This window comes from Cynocephalus volans, chromosome 2, assembly GCF_027409185.1.
Source record: "Cynocephalus volans isolate mCynVol1 chromosome 2, mCynVol1.pri, whole genome shotgun sequence".
Taxonomy (NCBI): domain Eukaryota; kingdom Metazoa; phylum Chordata; class Mammalia; order Dermoptera; family Cynocephalidae; genus Cynocephalus; species Cynocephalus volans.
Window position 1 is genome coordinate 51604506 of NC_084461.1, and position 19407 is coordinate 51623912.

At 35.8% G+C, this 19407-nt stretch overlaps 1 protein-coding gene across 3 annotated transcripts in view; it reads left to right on the forward strand.

Annotated features, from left to right (window-relative positions):
• NDUFAF2 (NADH:ubiquinone oxidoreductase complex assembly factor 2) overlaps window positions 1-19407 on the forward strand; it is a 175037-nt gene that overhangs the window by 124214 nt on the left and 31416 nt on the right. For all 3 annotated transcript variants that reach the window (XM_063086403.1, XM_063086407.1, XM_063086406.1), the window contains one exon: window positions 8697-8737. In XM_063086403.1, the coding sequence (XP_062942473.1) occupies window positions 8697-8737 (41 nt within the window). The remainder of the gene's footprint in view (window positions 1-8696; window positions 8738-19407) is intronic.

Sequence of the window (19407 nt, forward strand, 5' to 3'; positions counted from 1 at the left end):
ATCATGTTGAAGAATTTCCTTTCCTGGATAGGGTACCTCTGCCAGTCTCCAGAGTTTGTTCTCTGTGCAGGTGTTTCCTATCTAGTACTCTGTCCTGTAAACTTTAGTCACCTTGGTCTCCCTAAACTTCAGCTCCATCTCCTTAACTTAGGTAGTCGGCTGGGTTTTGACTGGATCCACTCCCTGAGGCACAGACTAGAAACTCTCAAAGCAGTAAACTGTTCATGAGGGTAACCTTTGTTTGTTTGACATTCTCTGAGACTACTCTCTTTCATTACTCAATGTTCACTGCCTTAAAAATTATTGTTTTACATAATTTTTTCCCTGTTGCTCCATCTTGGCTGGAAACAGAAGGCAACACTCACGTGCTTGCATGAATCAGTAAGTTTATTCCTTTTTATTACTGAATGGAATTCTGTCCTATTGATATGCCAGTTTGCACTTACCAGTTGAAAGACATTTGGGCCCTTTCCACTTTATAGCAATTACATGTGAAGCCACTGTATTAACTCATGCACATATTCATGTACAAATCTGTGAACATACCTTTCTTTTAAGTAAATACCTTGTGCGGGTTTGCTAGGTCATTTGGTAAGTATAGATTTGACTTTATAAAAAATTGCCAAAGTGTTTTTCAGTGTGGCTGTACCATCTTGCATATCCCATTAGTAACGTTTGAGAGTTTGAGTGGCTCCTCATCTTCACCAGCACTCAGTTTCATTACACTTGCACCATTCTTACAGGTGTGTTGCAGTGTGTCTCATTGTGGTTTTAGTTGTTATTCTCTAATGACTACTGATGTATATAATCTTATCATGACCTTTTTTGCCATCTGTATATCTTCTTTGGTGTACTGTTTATTCATATCTCTTTGCTCAGATTTTTTGAATTTTATTTTGTTTTCTAATTCTTTAGTTATAAGAGTTTCATATATATTCTGGATACAAGTTCTTTATTGGAAATGTGATTTGCAAATATTTTTTCCAGTCTGTGGCTGTCTTTTCATTCTCTTGACAGTGCCTTTTGAAGAGTACACATTCTTAATTTTAATGGATTTCAATTTATCATTTTTTTCCTTTTCGTATTATGCTATCGGTGTTACAGTCTAACCCACAGTCAAGAATATTTCCTCCTGTGATTTTTTTTCCTAGAAGTTTTATAGTTTGGGATTTTACACATATGCCTATGATCCATTTTGAATTAATTTTTGTTTCTGGTATAGGTATCAATTTTGTTTTTTATATGGATATCCAATTTTTCCAGCACCATTTTGGAAATGACCATCCTTTTATCATTGAATTACCTTTGCATCTTTGTCAAACATCAATTGACTAGATGTGTGTGGATGTGGATTTATTTCTGCTTTCTCTATTTTGCCCATGGATTTATGTGTCTGTACTTATGCCAGTGCCAATTGTCTTGATTACTGAGGCTTTGTAATAACTTTTGAAATAAAGTAATTTGATTTCTGCAACTTTTTTTCAAAATTGTTTTGGTTAGCCTGGACCCTTGTTTGTTACATATGATTTTTAGTGTTTGCTCTTCTTCTTCTTTTTTTTTTTTTTTTGTCTTTTTGTGACCGGCCGCACTGCGCTCAGCCAGGGAGCGCACCGGCCATTCCTATATAGGATCCGAACCCGCAGCAGGAGCGCTTCTGTGCTCCCAGCGCCGCACTCTCCAGAGTGCACCACGGGGTCAGCCCTGCTCTTCTATTCTTACAAAAATTTCTTCTAGGAATGCACTGGAAATGCATTGAATATATAGATGAATTTAAAGAGCAATGAGTCTTCTAATTTATGAACGCAGTATATTCTCTCCATTACTTTAGGTCTTCTTTCATTTATTTTATCAGTAGTTTTTTACAGTTTTCAGCTACAGATCTTACACATATTTTTTTGGTATCATTGCTAATTTTTTGCTTCAATTTCAAATTATTTATTGATTATACAAAGAAATGCAGTTGATTTTGTATATCAACAGTGTACTTTACACAGTGTTCCTAAATTCACGTATTGTTTCACCTTTACTGTAAACTTTTGGGGGTTGTCTACATAAGCAGTCTATTCTTTCAATTTCTTCTATTCCAGTATGTAAGGCTTTCCCCCTGCACTCCCTCCCTTCCCCCACACCTTACTGCACTGGCAAGGACCTTCAAAACATTGATGAATAGAACTGGTAAATATGAACAACTTTGCCTTTTTCTCAATCTTAGAGGGTGTATTAGTCCGTTTCTGTTGCTTATAACAAAATACCTGGAACTGGGTACTTTGTAAAAAAATGAAATTTATTGCTTACAGTTTCGGAGGCTAGGAAGTCCAAAGTCCAGGGAACACATCTGGTGATGGTTTTCTTCAGTGGTGGCTTTACAGCAATGCAGGGGTACTACATGGCAGAAAATGGTGGAGCAGATAAGTAGCTCCTCAGGCACTCTCCTTTTAAAGCCCTCAGAACCGTGCCCATGGCCACCATTATTAATCCATTCACTATGGCATGGTCCTACAATCTAATCACCTCTTCAAGGCCCCACCTTTTAATTACCATAACAGAATTTCCCACCCTCAGCAGTTACAGTAGGGGATTAAGCCTCAGTGAAGTGCTGGGGGGAGGAGACATCAAATCTACAGCAGGGGAAAGCATTCAGTTTTTCACCATTAACTGTGATATTAGGTGTAGGGTTTTTGTAGATGCCTTCTATCAGGTTAAGAAACCTCCCTTTTATTCCTAGATTGCTGGGAGTTTTCATCATAAATGATGTTGGATTTTGTCAAATGTCTTTTCTGCATTTTTTAAGATGTTTTTTATGATTATTCTCCTTAATTCTGTTAATATAGTTTATTGCATTGATTTTTTTTTTTTTTTTTTTTTTTCCGTGACCGGCGCTCAGTCAGGGAGTGCACCGGTCATTCTTATATAGGATCCGAACGCTGCTAGCGCAGCACGCTACCGAGTGCGCCACGGGCTCAGCCCTGATTTTTTTTATTATCTCCCTTTTTATTGTGATAAAGTATACATAACATAAAAATTTCCATTTTAACCATTTTTAAGCATGCAGTTCAGTGGCATTAAGTACACTTATACTGTTGTGCAACCATCAGCACCATCCACCTTCAGAACTTTATCTTTCCAAACTGAAACTCTATATCCATCATGGTTTCTGTGGGTCAGAAGGCCAGGCAAAGCCTAGCTGGGTTCTCTACTTAGGATCTCACAAAGTTACAGTCAAGGTAACACCAGGGCTGGATTCTCATCTAGAGGCTTGAGAGGGCAAAGACCCACCTTCCCACTCATGTGGTTGTTGGCAGCATTCAGTTCCTTGCAGTTGTAGGACTGGGACAGTAGAACAGTTTTTTTGCTGGTTTTTGGCCAGAGATCACTCTGATTCTTTGAGATCATCAGCAATTTCTTGCCCCATAGAGTTTCCCAACATGGCTACTTTTTCCTTACAGCCAGCAAGGGAGAAAAAAGATTACAGCAAGACAGGTGCTACAGTCTTAGATAATGTAATCACATTATATTACATTAATGTAATGGTGGCCATGTTGTCATAGTTAGAAGTAAGTCACAGGTCTTGCTCTCACCCAACGGAGAGAGATCATACAAGACATGAACACTAAGAGGTGGAGGTTGTGGAGGCTAACTTATGAGTCTGTTTTCTACACACAGTAACATGGATGAACCTCAAGAACATTATGTTGAGTAAAATAAGCCTGATGCAAAAGAGCGCATACTGCAAGATTCCATTATATGAAATAATAGATAAAGCAAAACTAATCTACAGTGATAGAAAGTATATCACTCATTGTCTGAGGACTGTGAGTGGTTTGGGGTTGTTTGCATGTAAACAGACTGTGGAGAACTTTGGGGAGTGATATAAATAGGCTATGTACTGATTGTGGTGCTGGTCACAGGGTTGTATACATTTGTCAGAATTTGTGAAGTTGTACACCTGAAATGGCTTCATTGTATTATATGTAAATTATATCTCAATAAAGTTGATAAACAAAAAAACAGTAATAGCCTGAGCATCACAAAATTTGAAACTTAAATATGACACTTTAATCTAATAACATTCTTAAGAGACACCTAAAGGTCAGTAATCAGAAAATGACTCACTTCATAATATATCCTTTGAAGACTTTTCACTGTTAAAAAATGTGGATTTCCTATTTTTATAGTTCCTTGTTAAGTGTCAACACTCAGAACTGGCAAAGATCATTTTTTAAAGGCTTTATTCCAGTCTCTTCCTTTAGTGAAGTAAACATGTATTTCTAACACAATATATGTTAGATGCAAACTATTGATAACCTTTCCATAATTTTGGTTCTGAGTGGTCACCTACTGAATCTGGTGATAGAATATTTCATTTACCTTTGCCTCTTGGCAATGCTTCTAAAAGTGTATTTGCTGCTTTTAGCGCCTGCAGAGATTTGAAGAATTTATGCTTCATCAAGTATTTTCCTGCCTGCTTCTTCTAGTCTCTTTTAGTGATTATGGAAGCTTTAATTTGCATGCTCACTTTTACACTCATTATAGTGTGTTATGTTCCAATAGCAATATTAAAGTTCAGTGAAAATCTCATGCATACTGATGAGAATGTAAATGAACATTGATGAAAGAAGCTAGGATTTTAAAACATATACTGTCCGGATATCTTGCCAAATTCTCTTCAAACAATGGTTACATTATAAAGAGGACTGATATAGAATCTACCATACATATATAATTAACAATGGCAAAATCATTATATAATTTATAATTGGTTAGAGGTTCAGTTTCAGATTGTTTTCAGGTTTAAAAAAAGTAATGATTTCATATTAATGCTTTATTTTATTCCTTTCTCCTCCTAACCTTTGCCAGCCCTCAGCAGGGCATTTCCTTTGTTGCATATAGTAGTTGGAAAAGTGGGTATGATTATATGAATGAGAGATCACATTGAACATTTCTAGCTATAATCTTAATTACTGGATGTATAATAAACAGTAGTAGTATCAACCATCATCTGAACAAGACATTTCAAGTATCTGGTTATTATAGAATTAAAATACATAAACTTATTTCAGCAGTTGTATTTATATATCTCTACAAAACAAAGATCCTTTGAATTATCATTTAAAATAAAGCTAAAGGAAGCCCTTGTCTATCCTTAGAGAGTAGTGACAGTGAATAGACTAGGGGTATTAATACATTCAGTATTTCAATTCTATTACATTCTTACATCTATGAATGAATTTTATAAACGTATACAAAACCAGTAAGCTTTAGAAAACACATATCAGAGTTTCTACAAACTTTTAACCTACACTGGATTTTTTTAATGATTTGGATTCTGTTGAAGTTGGATTCTTTTCCAACCTTACAAGTGAACTGAAAATGTTGTTTTATGGACTCATCAAAAAGACAAATTGTTAATTTGAGTTGTTTTTTTCATAGTGATAGTAAGTAGTATGCATTATGCCCTTATACCTTTTTTTTTTTTTTTAAGAAATAGAATATTTTTGTTGAAGATGGATGGGTAATAACTAGGAAGAGATTTGAGTAGGCTTTTCCAGTGTTGCACGTAGTATGATAATTTACATATACATCATAGGTGTATACTGATGATCTATATACCCTTTTTTTATTCAAAATATTTTAACATTTATTTGTATATATTTGTGGAGCACAGTATGTTGTTTCAATACATGCATTTACTGAACAATGATTCACTTAGGGTAGATAGCCTAGTTTTGTATCCATTAGTCCAACGCTTTTCTTCTTCTCCCAACCCCCACCTTCACCCCCCCTCCCACTCCCCCTGGCCCTGGCCTTGGCCTCTGGTAACCATTATACTACTCTGTACTTCTATGAGAAACACTTTTCTTTTTTAGATTACACTTATGAGTTATATCATGTGGTATTTGTCTTTTTGTGTCTGACTTACTTCATTTAACAGGATGGTTTCCAGTTCTATCCATGTTGCTGCAAATGATGGGGTATCTTTATGTGTGTATATACACATATAGAGAGCTGAGTAGTATTCCATTGTGTGTGTATATCCATTCATCCATTGATGGACGTTTACATTGATTCCATCTCTTGGCTATTGTGATTAGTACTATGATAAACATGAGAGTATAGATGTCTGTTTGATATGTTGATTTCATTTCCTTTGGGTATGTAATATACCCAGTAGTGGGATAGCTGGGTCATAACATAGATCTATTTTTAGTTCTCTGAGGAGCCTCCATACTGTTTTCCACAGTGGCTGTACCAATTTACTTTTTCAGCATGATCTTATGCCCACTGATGTGTTCATAGACTCTAGTATAAATGGTAATCGTTAGTAAAAAGTATAATAATTAATAATGACTAATATTTTAGATAATATGATAGTGTTTTGCATCAAGATATATAGTTGCTGCTGAAGGGATTATACCTTAATGATTGCTCTAACACAGGGGTTGGCAAACTCTTTAAAGAGCCAGGTGGTAAATATTTAGGTTTTATGGGCCACTTAGTCTATTGCAACTACTCGGCTCTGCTGTTTTGGCACAAAAGCAGCCATAGATAATACATAAACAAATAAGTATGACTGTGTTCCAATAAAACCTTATTTATAGATACTGAAATTTTGAATCCTATCTGATTTTCATGTGTCATGAAATATTGCTTTTCTTTTGATTTTTTTCCAGCCATTTAAAAATGTAACAACAAGCAGTGGGCTGAATTTGGCTTGAGGCTATAGTTTGCTGACCCATGCCATAGCGGTTGATTTTTCTGAAATAACTTTCTAACCTAAATTAAAACTGAAGGTTTATTGCTTAAAACTTTTTAGAGGTGTCTGACTCATGTCAAATTATTTTAAAAGAAGCTTTTTATTTTCTAGAAAAAAGAAAATCATATACATGTAAGTAACTTTTATTTTGACTGTAAAGAGGCAATTGAAAAGTTTTACAAATCACCTATTTCCTTGACTATACAGTGGAATTTTGGTATTGCTAAGCTGGATTTTCTAATAGAGGTAAAAATCCTATTACAGTGAATGTTTTTATAGTGGAAGTATTCATTCAACATTGTATTAAATACCTACTCTTTCAAGTCATTTAGGTGATAGAAAAATAAATCTCCCATGGCTGCATCCTGCCCTTGACAACCTTATACCCTAACAAGAGATGTAAAAATCTGTGCAAGTTTGGCTAGAAATGGGCCAACTAGGAGTGGAAGAGCTAATGAGAAAGAATGCAGGAAAGAATAACAAGGGTAAAAGTTCAGAAACAGGAGTAGAGAATGCAGAACACTGGAACTATATATTAGAGATACATGTATGGGATCAGTGTAAGAGAGAACTGAGCAGGGGAACGTGACTAATCCCGGGCCTACAGTTGAATGTCACTGTTTCTACCCCCACAACCACTCAGTCCTGGGCTTTGCATGAGGACACGTCCTGGTGCTACTAGTTGGATGATAGAAGACAGGCTGGTGGAACTGTTCAGAGAGGTTGGCTGGTGAATGGGCAGAAGTCAGACTTTAGAACCATTTCAACTGGGGATTGATTTCCAGTGTGCTATTCGTTCATTATATGCTCTTAGGCAAGTTGCTTAATCTCTCTGAGCCTCAGTTTCTATAAAATGGGATCAGTAATTCTTCTGACATTTAGTTAGGGTTGCACATGTTCCTCTTCCTAGTTTAGTGTTCTTTGTATGTTACTCACTAAAGTTTGAGAGACTGCTTAGTAGAGGATGGTTTTTAGAGACAACAGAGACAGGGTCAGATCTGGATTCAAATCCTGCCATAACTATTCAATGTATAAACTTGAGAAAGCTATTTCATTTCTCTATAAAATAAGGATACCTCACAAGTTTGTAATGAAGATCGAATTAACTAAACTTAATAAAACAGTGGTTGTCTACTTTTTAAAGACCATATTCCCCACAGCGTATTTTTTCACAGTCTCCTGTATCTCCTTATAAGCCAAACAGGTACTATTGACTTTGCTTTCTTGAGTCTTTTATTAAAAAAATAGATTTATTGAATAATAGTGATAATAATAACAGTAATTTAGACTTATGTGCTTACTTTATGCCAGGCTCTGAGCTAAGCATTTATATATGGGGGTACTTCAAAAAGTTCATTGGCAAATGGAATTAAAAGATAATACAAATCTTTCCATGAACTTTTTGAAGACCTCTCGTATATTATTTCATATAACTTTCACAAACTGATGATACTCTGCTTACTGGAGCAGATCAGAAGAGAAATCTCTATAAATGAAAACTTTTCTAAGTTCCTTCCTTTATAAATTAAACAATAACTAATTCAGATTTCCAGAATAATATAATTTTGATATTGCCTTGTAGTTACTGTATTTTTTATTTGGCCTGTATGCCATAAATACACTAAATTAAATTCAGACAATTATGAGGTATGATTTTAAAGATATGAAACTCTTCCCTATTTATTTTCTCTATGCTATTGTGTTTTTTTCACAACACAGATCACCACCAGACATGTTTTTGTGTTTATTTTCTGTACCCTCTCTTCACTAGTATATATGCTTCAGGAGAGCAGACACTTCATCTGTTTGATTCCATGCTGTATCTCTAGTACCTAAAACAATATATAGTAGGTACTCAAAAAATTTTTGTTTTATGCATGAATGATTAAATGTTTGTGCAAATTATGGAAAACTGACATTTAAATATTATTTTTCTTTCAAGCTTGGATTAGAAGAACAAGAAAAACTCCACCTACTATGGAGGTAAGAATACATAAGGAAAATATTCAAATAGCATTGTTTATCAGCACCACGCTCTAACCAGCTGAGCTAACCAGCCTGTCACTGCAAATAGCATTGTTTATAATGCTGTGTTTCTCAGTTAGGAGTTTGCTCTAAGGATATGTGGAGCCTCCAAAAAAAATGATGTATTTCTACAAAGAGTTAATTTTACTCCATGGACAATAATTTAAAAATTTTTAAATAATAAAATTATATATATTAATGTAATATATATTAACTAGTATTATATGTTATTGATAAAATAATATATGATAAAATAAATGCACATATTATGGAATATAAAGAAAATTTATGTAAATTTAGAATGGGATAATACAAATTTAAAACAAACTAAAAACACTTTTTGGAAAGTTTGGACTTGTAGCAGCTTGTGTCAGGTCAATTGCCCTGGCCTCTGGGAGTTCTCTGTGCTGATGATACTCATGCCTTGGTAGAAAAGTTTGAAAAACAATAAATCTCTCAGTCCTATCCCAATCATGCCCTAACTCCATCAAGTATACAGAGAAACTTTAAATATGCAATTAGCAAGTAACATGTAATAGTAATTAATAGTTGAGTTGAATTTTTATGTAAAGTTTTAAAAATTTATAGTTTTTATGGTAAACTGAATAAAAAGCATAGAAATGCTATGGCACATATGTTTTAAAAACATAGGTTATTTCATAATTTTTATTTTAAAAAATAGCATAAAGAGTTCTAAAATTGTTCTGTAAGAAGTAAATGTATTTCATAAAAGGAAATTCTCCGAATGCATTAGTATACTGCCTTGTGTACTTTTCATCTGGAGACTTTCCTTTTCTTCTACTATTTAGGACTTCTCTTTTCTGTTGTCTGTTCTCTCACTACTATAAACCCTGATGACAACATACATGGGCTCCAACCCTCAGCCCCCATTTGTTGAAGGGTGGGGTAATCCGGGGCAGAATCATGATAACACATCAATTCACATACCTATCTTTACTTGTTCCATTGCTGCTTTACTGATCGTCTAAGTGTTCATCTGGCCAGGGTCTGAGTGAGCACATCTCTTGATGCATTTCTGGCTTTATACGTTGTTTCTGTCTTGGATTTGGCCTTGCCCTACTTCAGTAACATTTGGAATAAAACATTTCTGGGGAAAAAAAAGTTGATGTCATCCGAGATCCAGAAGTGTACCCAGTGACTTAACAGTGTTGGGGTGGATCGAGGAGCCCTTCTGATTCTCCTTCTCTTGGTCATAATAAGAGCTACCACTCTCAGAGAGAAAGGTGCTTCCTCTATCCTCAGAACTTTGAACATCTTCCGTAGAAACATTGATATATAAAGTGATTAGATGGAGGCAGCTGCAATAACCGGGCCTCAGGCACTACCCCTGTAAATTTTAGGTAATTCCAGCACGTCAAACAAACTCCAGTCACAACAGTGGCATCAAGTCATTCTGTCCATGATGCTCATTCTTCATTCTTGATTATTTAAAGGAGCCCTCTCTTGTTGCCTCTTACTGTACTGTTAGTTACATAATTCTTCATGCTCCTCTGTACCATCCCCAGTACACACTCACACGCACACACCTTCTCCTTCCTCGTGACCCTTTGCACTGTGTTTTCGGAATTTCTGTTTCTTTGTTTGCAAATTACCATTCACCATTAATATTTTCCTAGAAATTTTCTCTACCACATAACCTCAACTGAAATCTGCCTGTGCCTGAAAGGTAATGAGTCCTTTCTTCAGGTGACTTGTGCTTACTCTCACACACCCCACAGAGAGAAAGTGGATTCAACTGTTTCTTGCTTCTCCCAGCCACTTCTAAAATATTGTTTTATTTTGTGAGTGCAGTTATATTTCTCTGCACCTGGTCATCATTTTTATCTTTGCCAACATCCAGGCCACTCTCCCACACTTAGGCAGACTTTAGAACCTGGCTCACAGTCTTCTCCCTTCAGTGCCTGACCAAGTCTTAGCTTCTTAGTTCTTCAAATTTAACCACACTAGTATCCCTGCCTCAAGTGAACAATCACTTCTGTAGCCATGTCTTAGTTCTCATCATCACCAAACACCATTCTACCACTATAACTTTTAAACTCTTCAATCCCAGACCTTAGATAAGTCATACTAAGAGGAAACAACAACAACTAAAAAAACCCACTAACAAAACCTTTTAATGTAAAATAAAATATGCATTTAAAAGCCACAAGGATGAAAGAAATAGCTTAATGAACTATTATAAGGTGAATTCTACCCAGGTTAAGAAATAAAAGTTTGCCGGCTACTCCAGAACCATATGTCCCCTCCCAATCACAACTTCCCCTCTCTCCACAAAAGCAACCCTGAACTTGACTTTTATAGTAATCACTTCCTCACATTTGTAAATAGTTTTATTGCCCAAATGTACATTATTGTTTAGACTTGTCCATTTTGTAAAAACTTCATATTTGTTCTAAATGTTTCGTTCTGTAGGACCCTTTTTCCATCCCTTTTATTTCCTTACAAATTAATCTGTTGAAAACCTCAGCCCAGTTTACCTGTAGAGTTTGCCACAATCTAAATTTTACTGAGCTTATGTTCTTGGTGCAGTTCAACATGTTCATGTCTTTCTTCCAAATTTTCAGCTGGATCCAGAAGCTAGATACTCATGTTTGACTTTTTTTATCAAGAATGTAAAAAATGTAAGACTACATAGGAGGGCATAATGTCTGGCTGTCTCTTTTTGTGACATTAGCAATTGTCTATGCCTAGTGCCTATATCCGTTCATTGGTAACAACTTACTATTCTTGCATATCTGTTAAAACTGGTTAGTTTTCAAGATGCTCCTAATCATTTGAGATCTCTACTTTTTCTCAAATCTCTTGGTGAACTCCCAACCCCAAATAAACAACTTTGCATATCACCTGTACATTATGGCTAAAGATTAGCCATTAGCCATTAGAATGCCATTTACAGTAGCATCAGAAAACATAAAGTTCTTTGGGATGAATTAAGCAAAATATGTGAGCAACTTGTACAATTAAAACTACAGAACTTTGGTGAGAGGAATTAAAGAAGACCTAAATTAATGGGGAGAAGTATCTGTTCATGGATTGGAATGTGCAGTACTGCTAAGGTGTCCATTCTCTCCAAACTGATCCACAGTAGCAATTCTTGTACTTTATAATGCATCAGGATCACCTGAAAGGCTTGTTAAAACACAGATTGCTGGGCACCAGCCTCATAGTTTTTGATCCAGTAGTCTGGGGTAGGGACTGAATATTTGCATTTATAACATTGTTTCCAGGTGATGCTGATGCTGCTGGTTCAGAGCCCACACTTCATTAACCACTGATCTATGGATTCAATCAAATAAAAATCCAATTAAAATGCCATCCTATATTTTTGGTAGAATCAATATGCTGATTCAAAAATGTACATGGAAATGTAAAAGACCTAGAATAGCTGAAAGCAATCATGAAAATGGAGATGGAAATTGGAGATCTAACATTTCCCGGCTTTAAGACTTACTTTAAAACTATAGTAATCAAAACAGTGCAATACTGGCATAAGGATATATAAATAAATCAATGGAAAAGAGTAGAGTCCAAAAGTAGACCCTGCAGCATAAAACAACACAATTAGGAGCAGAAATTCTTTTTAACAAATGGTGCCGGAATAACTTAATACCCGTATGGGGAAAAAAATTAAAACTTGATCCAACCTCACATTCGTACACAAATATTAATTCAAGATGGCTTATAGACTAAACATAAAAGCCAGAAGTGTAATGCTTCTAGAAGAAAACATAATGAAATAGCTTCATAACTTTGGGGTAGACAGGAGATAGAAAGGAAAAATATTGACAAATTGGACTTAATCAAAGTTAAAAACTAATGTTCATTAAAAGAGAACATTAGGAAAGAAACAAACTGGGAAAAAGTAATCACAGTACACATATCTGACAAAGGAATTCTATCCAGACTATATAAAGAACATTTCAACTCAATTATTAAAAACAAACAAAAAAACCTAATAAAAAATTGGGCAAAAATCTTGAACAGGCACTTTATAAGATACAAGAAGAGTTACTAGGCGTATGAAAAAATACTCAACATCACTAGTCATCAGGGAAACCACAATGAAATACTACTACATACCCACTAAAATGGCTAAAATTTAGAAGATTGACAGTAGCCATAACTGGAGCAACCACAACTTGCATACAGTGCTGGTAGGGGTAATGGTGAGTGGTGCCACTCCCATTTCCCTTTGATTCCTGGACTCATGAATCCTGTCTATGGGAGAAACAGTACCATATACTGGGCACTGATTTAGAGCATATACAGCCTTCTGGAAAACCTTGCCCGAGCCCTGCAAAGTATTGTCACCGAGCTGGCACTGTAACTGAGACTTCAAAAGACCATTCTACCATTCTATCAAACCAGCTGTTTTAAGATTATAGGGACCATGGTAAAACCAGTGAATTCTATGAGCATGAACCCACTGCTGTACTTCTTTGGCTATGTAGTGAGTTCCTTGGTCCGAAGCAATGCTGTGCGGAAAACCATGGCGGTAAATAAGGCATTCCGTGAGTCCACGGACAGTGGTTTTGGCAGAAGCATTACATGTATGGAAGGCAGATCCACAGAGTGTCTATTCCAATAAGGACAAAATGCTGCACATGTTTCAACCAAACAACCAAACTGTTACCACCTTTCCTAACTCCCCAAGCTGCAACATTAAATGCAAAATCTCTGCTTATTGGGCCCATATCAATAAATTTGACTGGATCCAACTTTGCGTTCCTTCCACCATTATCCTACACCTTTAATATCCATTCTTATGTTCTCCAGCTACTGATTGATAGATAGATAGATAGATAGATAGATAGATAGATAGATAGATAGATAGATAGAAAGAATAAAAATAAAATAAATTTTAAAATTTTAAAATAAATAAATATTTAATTGCACTAGGCTTAAAATTGTCTGTTGTGTCTATCTCACAACAGGGATAGTCTGACCCATAGTGATGGAAATATTTAAAGAGAATTGGCCACAATGCTTAATGTCTATCTCTGTACTAGGAATAGTCTTATGAACTAGGATAGAAAAAATTACCAGGTGCTGGGTAAGGCTTCTGCTCCAATGGACAGTGTATTTATGGATTGACAGCATTTCTCTCTATGATTCTCTTTTTCTTTGCTTCCCTATTCTGATTGACATATTTCTTTTGCTGTGATGATAATGATAATATGGTAAAGTGTTGCTCGCCCTTCTGTTATTCTTTTGTTTTACTCTTTTCATATCTCTACTGTGGCTTTGCAGCTTTACATGTGTTGCTCTTGCAGCTTTACACTCAGAGAGTAATCTTTTTTCTAAATTCTTGATTCTTATTTCAGTGTTGTCTCCAAATAACTGACATTTATTGAGTTCTTTGTCCCCAGTATTATTAGGCTCATTTTACAAGTTACAGAATGGAAATGTCTCAAAATTAACATTTTACATATATAATCCTACTTTTCTATTGAATTAAATTGCAAAGATGGAGTGTATGTTTTTGTGGAAAAAACAGACTTCCCACCCACATCCCAAATCTCACAGTATCACTTTTAGGAATATAATGGAAATGGATAAGAAAATTGCAGCATGTTCATACACTGGAATATAGCAGTGAATGAACTAGAGCTGTATCAACATGGATAAATCTCAGAAGCATGATATTGAACAAAAAGAGCAAGTTACAGAAGTTTTTATACAATATACCACTTTATATATAAAGTTTGAAACCAGGGAAAGAATAATGGGCTTTCAAGTAAAGATGGTGGGTCAAACACATGACTTCACTTTCTCAAGTCTAATGAAAATGATAGTAAAGGAATTTATAATAAAAGTCGTAAACCCACAAGGCCACAGGAATTTGAGGAGGCAAAAACAGCAACAGGGTTTTGGAAGTTGGAAAGTAGATGAACAAGTGGTAATGTATTTAGCAAAACTGAGAAGAATAAATCTTAATCTGACCGAGGAGAAAGCCCAGAAGTAACCCATTTTAAACTCCAGAACACCAGAATGCTCAGTAACTGGCAGTGCCAGTAAACTCAGAAAGTAGAGCTTAAAAACTGGTGCTAAAAACAATGATCTTTCTGAAGCAATTAGATGCTAACCAATAAGTGTAGAAGAAATACTAGACTTGGAAAATCACTATTGTTCAGCTATCAAGGTGTAACTGATTCAGGGAAAAATCATCAGTGGGTACTGAAAACCAGCGGGTCAGATTCTGTTGGGGAACAGGCTGTTTACATGGTCTCAAGGCATCTCTCTACAGATTACCTATTAATTACAAGGGGGGAAAAGGGACCTTTGTATTAGACAAATCTGGCAGATACCACCTTAATTAGGTGGTCAAAAGCTGTACTAGTAGAACAGAATTGCATTATGTGTGCTTCCTTGTATGATACACTGAGAATAAGACATCATTCATGTAGTATTCTTGCCAAAAATGCATAACTTTAATCACAAGAAAACAACCAGAAAACCCAAATTGGGAGACATTTCATAGAACACCAGGCCTGTCATGTTAGTGTCATGAACAACTAAAAAAGACTGCTACACGGGACAACTAAATGTCATGTGATCCAAGATTGGGGAAAAATCTTTGCTATAAAGGACAATATTGGGATAATTGGTGAAGTTTGAACATAAACCATATATTAAATATTTGCATTGCATTGTATCCATGTTAAATCTCCTGGAGAAGAAGAAAAGGGTGCAGTTAGATTCCTGTGTTCATTTGTTTTCTGTTGCTTATGTTAGAATACCTGAAACTGGGTAATGTATAAAGAAATAAAATTTCTTATAGTCTGGGAGTCTGGGAAGTCCATGGGCCAGGGGGTACATCTAGTGAGGACTTTCTTGGTGGTAAACTTTCTGCAGCTGCACAGGGCATTACATGGCATGAATGGCATGAGCAAAGGCTCTCCTTATAACACCACCAAATCCACACCCATGACAACCTATTACTAAAAACCCATTACCCCGTGAGTGGATTAATCCATTCATGCAGGCACAGTCCTGACAATCTAGTCACCTCTCAAAGGCCCCACCTTTCAAAGTTGGATTTCCTACCCTCTTAACACTGTTACAGTGGGGATCAAGTTTCCTACATGAACTCTTGAGGGACGCATTTGACCCATAGCAATTCCTTTTATTGTAGAGTGCAACCAGGTAACTCTCTTCTCTACCCAGTTGAAAACTGGAAGTTTATTCATGGGAAAGGGAACACAGTCTAGTTTTTATAGGACTGTTTTCCTGGCAAACTTGAGAGACAAGATACCATTCTGAAAATAGAAGGATTAAATGAACACGTACATATTGAAAATGAGACCTCTAGATCTTTTTCCTTACTGGGTTCCCAGAATGAAGACAAACAGTTCTTTATGCTCCAGGCAGAGTATTAGAAGATACTTCTCTGAGGATTCTGACCAGCCAAGAAGGAACTAAAACCCCAATTAGATTACAGTGAAACTGAGTTGACAAGCCTCACCAGTGGCATCAGAACTTCCAATCAGATTTATCTAGAAATACCAGACATCTGAGGACGGTATCTAAAATGACAGAGACCCACACAGGAAAAGTTAACTTGGATGAAACAGACTGCTTAAAGACTTAAAATAACTACTATCTTCAGAGATAAGAGAAGATATCACAATCATGAAACAACATATTGCTACATAAGAAAAGAAATATTCAATGAACAAAAAGGAGCTTTTGAAAAAATAAAAATATAATGGAAATGAAATGTTTAACAGATGGGTCAGAACCTTCTATTGAAGTAATTTCCTATAAAGTAAAGTAGTGATGGAAAACAGGAAAGAAAAGAAAAATTAGAGGACCAGCAACACTGGAAACTAGAAGATAGTGGACTGACAATGTCTTTAACATTCTGATGGGTAGTGAGTTCCAGCCTGGAATTCTATACCCAGTTGTTTAGGCTTGAGTGTAGAAGAAACACATTTTTAGACATGCAAAGTCTCATGGAATTATCTCCTACAAACCCTTTCTCAGAAAATTACTAAAGGAGTAAACAAAGAAAAAGGGAAGAATGAGATCCAAGAAGCAAAGCTATAGCACAGACAAAGGGTACTAGAGTATGAAGGGCAACCAGTCCAGGTAGAGTGGGTAAGAAGAGTGATGAGCGATTTTTTTCCCAAAAACATGAAATACATAGAGTAGCTAATAAATCTGAGTATCAAGTGGGGCCGAAATATAGATAAGTGTATGGAAAATAAACAAAATTGTGTTATTAACTCCAAGAAAAACAAAATTGGGGTAGGAAAAGGAAAAATAATCCTACTTTTGTACGTAACTCACTTGTTGATAGTGTTTACTTATAATAAATATTGAGTATTAGATCTATACCTATATTGAGAGTATTAGGGAACAACAAGAAGGATCAAGTAAATCCTCATTTTCAATAATGGGAAGTTAATATACAGTGCTTAAAACTGAAAAATAAGTAATAATATAAGAATGTTATTTAGATATTATAGAGCGTTCAAGGGCAGAGCCTGCTTTATAATTGTCAGATACTTTTGTGGCTCTTTGGTTTGGCCTATACTATGACCATAAACATCAATTTAAAAAATACATAGTAGTTGCTTTTGGGGAGGGGAAAATATTTTTCCTAACAAGCCTTTTGGAATGATGTGGCCCTACAAACTATGTGAAGGGTATATAATTTTGATTTTTTAAAAAAGAATTTTTTTAAAAACCACAATGCTGTAGATGAGGGGTAGCAAACTCTTCCAGCACAGCACCTGATAGTATTTTATGCTTTGTGAACCAAACAGTTTCTGTTGCATCTACTTAAATCTGCCATTTTGGTGTGAAAGCACTTATAGACAGTATGTAAATGCGTGAATGTGGCTGTGTCCAATAAAACTATTTACAGAAACAGTTGGCAGGTGGATCTTAGTTTGCCAACCTTGCTACTGGTCAGTGATTTTCAAACTGGGATGCCATTGCTGCTGGTATTATTCAAAGACTTCCTATGAGATGTGCAGGTATGAATAGCTTTAAAGAAATCAATTTTCATATTCTCTCTTTCCATATGTAGTCTTTCCTAAAAATGATCTGCCCAGAACTCCTTCTGGTCTCTCCTTTCTGACTTCTTTCAAAATCATCTTTCTCCCATTTTTCAAAAGAAAAGCTTACCTTTTGTCCATAGTAAATCTTACTATGGTGCCTTTTCTTGGAGTTTAAAAATCTACAGAGCACCAAACAAAGAGACTATTGGAGAGTGAATCTCTCATGAAGGAGAGTCCCTTGAGCACAGACAAAGCTTCAATAAAAATTATTGAAGGGGCAATACATTATTTTATCCAGGTGACAAACCTATGGCAGGGCTCCATGCCTTATAGTTTTTCCATCTAGCTAGCTAGCTATCCATTAAAATTCACAAATGAAAAAGTTGTCATGGGGACGCATAATAACACATTTATTTGAATTTTAAAATTAAGTCAGATTTTTTCTGACAGAGAGTAAGTCAGATTTTGCTGATTGGGTTTGACAAAGAGGACTAGCTTTGCCAATTAAGGTATATAGTTACACTCATATTTTCCTAAATTGAATAAGCTAAACTACAGCTCCAAGGCTTTGACAGAAACATATTTAAAGTATGCATTCATTGTACAATAAGTTAGAAAATGCTTCCTTTGTCTTTAAGTGTCAACTGAAATGTGCAAGGTGGTACATAGTTTTTCAGATGTCTTAAGAGTTAACTGTGCAAAAAATTTAGAAAACTACCACTGTTTATGGATATAGAGATATAGTAAAAGTATTAAAACATGCATGAAAATAATTGACAAGAAACTTACGGTAGTTTTTATCTCTGGGAAAGGAGAATGTTGGGAGGAGGGGTCACAGAGGGCTTTGTTAATATCTGTAGAGTTTTATTTCTTTCTTTTTTTTTTTTTTAATTTTATTTTGTCGATATACATTGTGGCTGATTATTGCTCCCCATCACCAAAACCTCCCTCCCTTCTCCCTCCCCCCCTCCCCCCAAACAGTGTCCTTTCTGTTTGCTTGTTGTATCAACTTCAAGTAATTGTGGTTGTTATATCTTCTCCCCCCCCCCCCCCCCGGTTTTGTGTGTGTGTGTGTGTGTGTGTGAATTTATATATTAATTTTTAGCTCCCACCAATAAGTGAGAACATGTGGTATTTTTCTTTCTGTGCCTGACTTGTTTCACTTAATATAATTCTCTCGAGGTCCATCCATGTTGTTGCAAATGGCAGTATTTCATTCGTTTTTATAGCTGAGTAGTATTCCATTGTGTAGATGTACCACATTTTCCGTATCCACTCATCTGATGATGGACATTTGGGCTGGTTCCAACTCTTGGCTATTGTAAAGAGTGCTGCGATGAACATTGGGGAACAGGTATACCTTCGACTTGATGATTTCCATTCCTCTGGGTATATTCCCAACAGTGGGATAGCTGGGTCGTATGGTAGATCTATCTGCAATTGTTTGAGGAACCTCCATACCATTTTCCATAGAGGCTGCACCATTTTGCAGTCCCACCAACAATGTATGAGAGTTCCTTTTTCTCCGCAACCTCGCCAGCATTTAACGTTCAGAGTCTTTTGGATTTTAGCCATCCTAACTGGGGTTAGATGGTATCT